The following is a 7645-nucleotide window of genomic DNA, read 5'->3' as shown; positions in this document are numbered from 1 at the left end:
GTCCACGAAGTCGCCCATGAACAGGTAGTTGGTCTCGGGGACGTCCCCACCGACCTGGGGGGGCAGATTAGGGGCGGGGGGGGGCAGATTAGGGGCAGGGGGGGGCAGATTAGGGGCAGGGGGGGGGGGCAGATTAGGGTCACAGGGGGGAATATTAGGGACAAGGAAGGCAGATTAGGGTCACGGGGGGGCAGATTAGGGTCACGGGGGGCAGATTAGGGGCGGGGGGGGCAGATTAGGGGCGGGGGGGGGCAGATTAGGGTCACGGGGGGGGCAGATTAGGGTCACGGGGGGGGCAGATTAGGGGTATTTAGGGGGTGAAGTTTGGGGTTGGGGGGCGTTTCGGGGCAGGTTTCGGGGGGGGTGAGCAAGGGAATGGGGGCATTTATGGGGCAGGGGGGCACTTAGGGGCAGGTTAGGGGGCAATTAGGGGATATAGGGGGCAATTAGGGGATATGGGGGGGTACTTGTGGGGCAGCTCACCCTGAAGAGCTCCTTGAGGTCGTAGAACTGCCCATGGATGTCACCGCACACCTGGGGGGCACAAAGGGGGGGGGGGGTCAGGACCCCATAACTGCCCCCCCCCCCAGACCCAAATTTGCCCCACGGGACCCACAATTACCCCCCCAGACCCACAATTGCCCCACGGGACCCACAGCTCACCGTGACGGGCGAATCGACGCGCTGCACGTTGCTCTCCTCCACCAGGATCTCCCTTTGGGGCAAGAGGCCATTAATTACCCCACGGGTTAATTAATGGGTTAATTGCCCCCCAGGGGGTTAATTGTCCCCCGGGGGGGGGTTAATTGCCCCCTCGTTACCTGGCCTTGGCGCAGAGCGCCTTGACCTCGCTCTCCTTGATGAGCTCGCAGCGCCGCAGCTGCTCGATCTGCCGGTCCAGGTCGCTCAGCTCCCCCATGGCTGGGGCAACAAGGTCAGCATCTGCCCCGCAGGGTCCCTAATTGCCCCACGGCCCTCCCTAATTGCCCCCAAGCTGCCCCACGGCGCCCCGAACTGCCCTATGGGGTCCCTAAGTGACCCTTAGTTGCCCCACGGCGTCCCTAATTGCCCTATGGGGGTCCCCAAGCGCCCCACAGCTGCCCCACGGGGGTCCCTAACTGCCCCATAGGGTCCCTAATTGCCCCACGGGGCTCCCTAATTGCCCCCGAGATGCCCCACAGCACCCCAAACTGCCCTATGGAGTCCCTAAGTGGCCCGTGGCTGCCCCACAGCATCCCTAATTGCCCTATGGGGATCCCTAACTGCCCCATAGGGTCCCTAATTGCCCCACGGGGCTCCCTAATTGCCCCCGAGATGCCCCACGGCGCCCCAAACTGCCCTATGGGGTCCCTAAGTGACCCTTAGTTGCCCCACGGCATCCCTAATTGCCCTATGGGGGTCCCCAAGCGCCCCACAGCTGCCCCATGGGGGTCCCTAACTGCCCCATTGGGTTCCTAATTGCCCCACAGCAGGCCCTAATTGCCCCCGAGCTGCCCTATGGGGTCCCTAAGTGACCCTTAGTTGCCCCACGACGTCCCTAATTGCCGTATGGGGGTCTCTAAGTGCCCCGTGGGGGTCCCTAACTGCCCCATAACCATCTCATAAGGTCCCTAACTGCCCTATAGGGCCCCTAATTGCCCCACGTGGCCCATAAATGCCCCCCAGGGGTCCCTCGCTGCCCCCCAGGGGACCCCAATTGCCCCCCGGCTGCCCCCCAGGACCCCCCAACTGCCCCACGGCGGGTATGGAACGGACCAGGGGCTGCCCCACAGCTACCCGGGGGGGGGGGGAACTTCTGGCCCCATAACTGCCCCCACAGCCCCATAAGTGCCCCCTCTGCCCCCCATAACCCCCCCACCCCCTATAGCAGCCCCAAACCGTGCCCCATAACCCCCCCCCCAGACCTCCAACCCCCCCAACCACCCCCACAGCCCCCCCGAACCACCTCACAGCAGCCCCAAAACCCCCTCAGCCACCCCATAGCGGCCCCCAACTGCCCCACAACCCCTCCCGTGCCCTGTAGCAGTCCCATAGCCCCCCATAACTGCCCCATAACCACCCCTGTGCCCCACAGCGCCCCATAACTGCCCCATAGCCCCCCAACCGCCCCATAGCTGCCCCACAGCGACACCACAACCCCCTCAGCCGCCCCATAGCCCCCCCAACCGCCCCATAGCGGCCCCACAGCCCCTCCCGGGCCCCATAGCGGCCCCATAGCCCCCCATAACCACCCCATAGCCACCCCTGCGCCCCACAACCGCCCCATAGCACCCCATAGCGCCCCATAACCACCCCACAACCCCTTCTGTGCCCCGCAGCGCCCCATAACCTCCCCTTAGCCCCCCATAACCACCCCCGTGCCCCATAGCGGCCCCACAGCCCCCCCAACCACCCCACAACCACCCCATAGCGGTCCCACAGCCCTTCCCGGGCCCCATAGCGGCCCCATAGCCCCCCATAACCACCCCATAGCCACCCCTGCGCCCCACAACCGCCCCATAGCAGCCCCACAGCGCCCCATAGCGCCCCATAACCTCCCCATAGCCCCCCATAACCACCCCATAATCAGCCCCGTGCCCCATAGCGGCCCCATAGCGGCCCCACAGTCCCCCCAACCACCCCATAGCGGTCCCACAGCCCTTCCCGGGCCCCACAGCGGCCCCATAGCCCCCCATAACCACCCCATAGCCACCCCTGCGCCCCACAACCGCCCCATAGCAGCCCCACAGCGCCCCATAGCCACCCCATAACCCCTTCTGTTCCCCATAGCGCCCCATAACCTCCCCATAGCCCCCCATAACCACCCCATAATCAGCCCCGTGCCCCATAGCGGCCCCATAGCGGCCCCACAGTCCCCCCAACCACCCCATAGCGGTCCCACAGCCCTTCCCGGGCCCCATAGCGGCCCCATAGCCCCCCATAACCACCCCATAGCCACCCCTGCGCCCCACAACCGCCCCATAGCAGCCCCACAGCGCCCCATAGCCACCCCATAACCCCTTCTGTTCCCCATAGCGCCCCATAACCTCCCCATAGCCCCCCATAACCACCCCATAATCAGCCCCGTGCCCCATAGCGGCCCTATAGCGGCCCCACAGCCCCCCCAACCACCCCATAGCGGTCCCACAGCCCTTCCCGGGCCCCATAGCGGCCCCATAGCCCCCCATAACCACCCCATAACCACCCCCGCGCCCCACAACGGCCCCATAGAAGCCCCACAGCGCCCCATAACCACCCCACAACCCCGTCTGTGCCCCGCAGCGCCCCATAACATCCCCGTAGCCCCCCATAACCACCCCCGTGCCCCATAGCGGCCCCACAGCCCCCCCGACCACCCCATAACCACCCCCCAGCCGCCCCCCAGCGGCCCCACGGCCCCCCCCGTGCCCCGTTGCGGCCCCCCAGCCCCTCCCGTGCCCCACAGCCGCCCCATATCGCCCCACAGCCCCCCCCCCCCCGGGCCCCTCCGCACCCGGCGGCGGCTCCGCGCCCCCCCTCCGGCCGCCACCGTCCCCGCCGCCGCCGCCTCGCGTCACTTCCGGCGCGGCCCCGCCTTCGTCCCCCCCCCCACCCCCGGCGCCGGGCGGAAGCGGAAGCAGGGAGGAGGCCACGCCCCCAGCGCTGGCTGGGAACTGGGGGGGGGGGGGGAGCGGTGCCGCCTCCGCGGGGGTCCCCTCCGGAACCCGAGGGCGGGCGCGGGGGTTCCGCGCCGTTTTGGTTCCGGGGGGGGGCAAAAACAAGGGCCCGGTGTCCCCTGGGGGCCCCCATTGTCACCTGGACCCCCCCATTGTCACCTGGGACTCCCCCAATGTCCCCTGGGACCCCCCCATTGTCCCCTGGGACCCCCCCATTGGCCCCTGGGGGCCCCCATTGGCCCCTGGGACTCCCCCATTGTCACCTGGGACCCCCCCAATGTCCCCTGGGACCCCCCTATTGTCACCTGGACCCCCCCATTGTCACCTGGGCCCCCCCATTGGCCCCTGGGACCCCCCCATTGGCCCCTGGGTGTCCCCATTGTCCCCTGGGATCCCCCCAGTGTCACCTGGGCCCCCCCATTGTCCCCTGGGACCCCCCCATTGGCCCCTGGGACACCCCCATTGGCCCCTGGGACCCCCCCAATGTCCCCTGGGACCCCCCCATTGGCCCCTGGGTGTCCCCATTGTCCCCTGGGATCCCCCCATTGTCCCCTGGGCCCCCCCATTGTCCCCTGGGACCCCCCCATTGTCCCCTGGGACCCCCCTATTGTCACCTGGACCCCCCATTGTTACCTGGCCCCCCCCCATTGTCACCTGGGACTCCCCCAATGTCCCCTGGGATCCCCCCATTGTCACCTGGGCCCCCCCATTGTCACCTGGGACTCCCCCAGTGTCCCCTGGGACCCCCCCATTGTCCCCTGGGTGTCCCCATTGTCCCCTGGGACCTCCCCATTGTCACTTGGGTGTCCCCCCCATGTCCCCTAAGTGCCCCCCCATGTCACCTGGACCCCCACCCCCATTGTTCCCCAAGTGCCCCCATTGTCCCCAGACTCCCCCCACTGTCCCCTGGTTCCCCCCCCATGTCCCCATGTCCCCCACCCCAAGTCCCCTCACGTCCCCCCCCCGTGTCCCCTTATGTGTCCCCAGGGTGCCCCCCATGTCCCCATAACCCCAAAAACCCGTCCCCCATTGTCCCCGTGTCCCCCCCTTACGTCCACGTCCCCCCATGTCCCTTCACGTCCCCGTGTCCCCACCACTTCCCACGTTTCCTCCATGTCCCTTTGTGTCCCCCCCCATGTCCCCCATGTCCATGTCTCACGTCCCCACCCCACGTCCCGCCACGTCCCTGTCCCGCGTGTCCCCACGTCCCTTTATGTCCCGTGTCCCCATATTTCCCCACCACGTCCCACGTGTCCCCACGTCCCCGTCCCATCTCCCTGCCACACCCCACGTCCCCCCCATGTCCCCTTTCCCTCCTTGTCCCCATGCCCCACGTGTCCCCATGTCCCTCCATATCCCTCATGTCCCCACACATCCCCCACGTCCCCCAATGTCCCATGTCCATGTCCCCACGTCCCATTGTGTCCCCACCACGTCCCCACGTGTCCCCATGCCCCTCAACGTCCCATTTCCATGTCCCCACGTCCCTCAATGTCCCCTTTCCATGTCCCCACCATGTCCCGCATGTCCCTCAATGTCCTATGTCCCTCCGCGTCCCCATGTCCCTCCGCGTCCCCATGTCCCTCCGTGTCCCCATGTCCCTCCGCGTCCCCATGTCCTTCAATGTCCCATTTCCACGTCCCCGCCACATCCCCCATGTCCCCACGTCCCTCAGTGTCCCCTTTCCATGTCCCCATGTGTCCCCACCGTGTCTCCATGTCCCTCAATGTCCCGTGTCCATGTCCTCCATGTCCCCCCGTGTCCCTCAATGTCCCCATGTGCCCCCACATCCCCCCATGTCCCCACCACGTCCCCCCACGTCCCCCGAGGCGGTGGCCCTGCAGGCAGCGTTCCTTTATTGAAGGGCGAGGGGACGGGGACAGGAGTGTCACACGGCGTCGCGGTCACCGCGTCCCGGTGACGTCACGGCATCCCCGGTGACGTCACGGCGCTCCCGGTGACGTCACTCAGTAGGCGTGGTTGGAGACGAAGAGGGACTCGCTGGCGGCCGCCCCCGCCTGCCCGCTGGGGGTGTACTTGCCCTGGCACGCCAGGGAGTTGGCCTGGGGACAGGGACACGCGTGTCACACGGGGCGGTCACACGTGGGACCACGGTGGCACCAGCCAGACACACGTGGGATGGTGGTGGCATCACCTTGACACACGGGGGACCATGGTGGCACCATCCAGATGGACGGGGGACGGCGGTGGCACCACCCAAACACACATTGGAGGGTGGTGGCACCACCCACACGTCCACAGGATGATGGTGACCCCACCCAGATGTTCATGGGACAATGGTGACACCTTCCAGACACACGTGGGACAATGGTGGCACCACCCTGACACACGTGGGACGGTGGTGGCACCACCCAGAAACGTGTGGGACAATGGTGGCACCACCCAGAGACACGTTCTACGGCTGTGGTGCCACCCCCTTGGGGACACGGGGCTGTCACCCCGCAGAGCCACGGTGTCCCCAAAGGTTCTCCATCCCCCTGCTGTCCCCATGCAGGTGGCAGTGACATACGAGGACGAGGACTGGCAGGATGGGTGGCTGAGGCGTCCCCATGTCCCTCCCCGTAACCCTGATGTCCCCAACGTTGACGTACCAGAACCTTCTTGACCTCCTCCTGGACCACCCTGACCACGTCCCCATGTGTCCTCCAACCCCAAGACATTCTCCACCCCCAGATGTCCCCAACATTGACGTACCAGAACTTCTCTGAGGTCCTCCTGGACCACCACGACCACGTCCCCACACCTCCTCCAACCCCAAGACCTTCTCCACCCCCAGGTATCCCCAGCATTGACCTACCAGAACCTTCTTGATGTCCTCCTGGACCACCATGACCACGTCCCCACACCTCCTCCAACCCCAAGACCTTCTCCACCCCCAGGTGTCCCCAACGTTGACGTACCAGGGCCCGCTTGACGTACTCCTCCTGGGCCGCCTTGGTGTTCTCCTTCTTGCCGCTCCAGGCCCGCAGCGCCGAGGCCTGCAGCGCCCGCCCGTAGGAGAAGGTCAGGGCCCAGGGCTTCGCCAGGGGACACCGGTTGATGGCGTTGAGGTTGATGGACGCCTCCTCCTCGCTCTGGCCCCCCGACAGGAACGTGATGCCTGGGGACGCGGGGACAGCGTCAGCACTGCAAGGACGTGGCCGTGGGGACGCCACGAGGACGTGGCCGTGGGGATGGGGACACCACGAGGACACAAATATGGGAATGGGGACATCGTGGGGACATGGCCATGGGGTCTTTACCATGGGGATGAGGACATCACGAGGACGTGGCTGTGGGGACGAGGATATGACCATGGGGACCAGGATGGAGATGCCATGGGGCTGGGGACACCACGTGGACACTGCTATGGGGACAGGGACATTGTGGGGACGTGGCCATGGGGACTTAACCGTGGGGCTGAGGACACCATGAGGACGTGGCCGTGGGGACCAGGATGGAGGTGCCATGGGAATGGGGACACCATGAAGACACAGCTATGGGGACAGGGACATCGTGGGGACGTGGCCATGGGGACAGGGATGGTGACACGGTGATTACGTGGTGGTGGGGACACCACGAAGATGTGGCCATGGGGATGGGGACACCACGAGGACGTGGCTGTGGGAACGAGGATATGACCATGGGGACCAGGATAGAGATGCCATGGGGATGGGGACACCACGAGGACACAGCTATGGGGACACGGACATCATGGGGACATGGCCATGGGGACGGGGACATCGTGGGGACATGGCCATGGGGACTTAACCGTGGGGCTGAGAACACCATGAGGACGTGGCCGTGGGGACACCACAAGGACGTGGCCATGGGGATCAGGATGGAGATGCCATGGGCCTGGGGACACCATGAGGACATAGCTATGGGAATGGGGACATCGTGTGGACATGGCCATGGGGACTGGGATGGCGACACCATGAGGACACCACAAAGATGTGGCCATGGGGATGAGGACACCATGAGGACGTGGCCATAGGGATGAGGATTGA

At 66.3% G+C, this 7645-nt stretch overlaps 2 protein-coding genes across 2 annotated transcripts; both read right to left on the bottom strand.

The window, feature by feature from the left end:
- Positions 1 to 6: 6 nt before the first annotated feature.
- On the bottom strand, positions 7 to 3578 carry LOC121063378 (serine/threonine-protein phosphatase 4 catalytic subunit; the record flags this gene model as incomplete). The annotated part of the gene is made up of 5 exons (XM_040543800.1): positions 3473 to 3578; positions 822 to 921; positions 664 to 715; positions 484 to 534; positions 7 to 54 (listed from the first exon to the last, which is right to left on the bottom strand). Coding segments are annotated over exons 2-5 (249 nt in total), but the record flags the coding sequence as incomplete, so codon positions are not given.
- Positions 3579 to 5474: 1896 nt separating this feature from the next.
- LOC121063379 (fructose-bisphosphate aldolase A-like) lies at positions 5475 to 6967 on the bottom strand. Its single transcript, XM_040543801.1, has 2 exons — positions 6557 to 6967; positions 5475 to 5698 (listed from the first exon to the last, which is right to left on the bottom strand). Exons 1-2 carry the CDS (start codon positions 6950 to 6952, stop codon positions 5603 to 5605), a joined length of 492 nt encoding a protein of 163 aa, XP_040399735.1. The 5' UTR covers positions 6953 to 6967; the 3' UTR covers positions 5475 to 5602.
- Between the last annotated feature and the right edge of the window lie 678 nt (positions 6968 to 7645).

This window comes from Cygnus olor, unplaced genomic scaffold (genome assembly GCF_009769625.2).
Source record: "Cygnus olor isolate bCygOlo1 unplaced genomic scaffold, bCygOlo1.pri.v2 scaffold_243_ctg1, whole genome shotgun sequence".
NCBI classification, from domain to species: domain Eukaryota; kingdom Metazoa; phylum Chordata; class Aves; order Anseriformes; family Anatidae; genus Cygnus; species Cygnus olor.
Note: the sequence above shows the minus strand (reverse complement) of the source record. Positions and strands in the feature narration are given on the sequence as shown.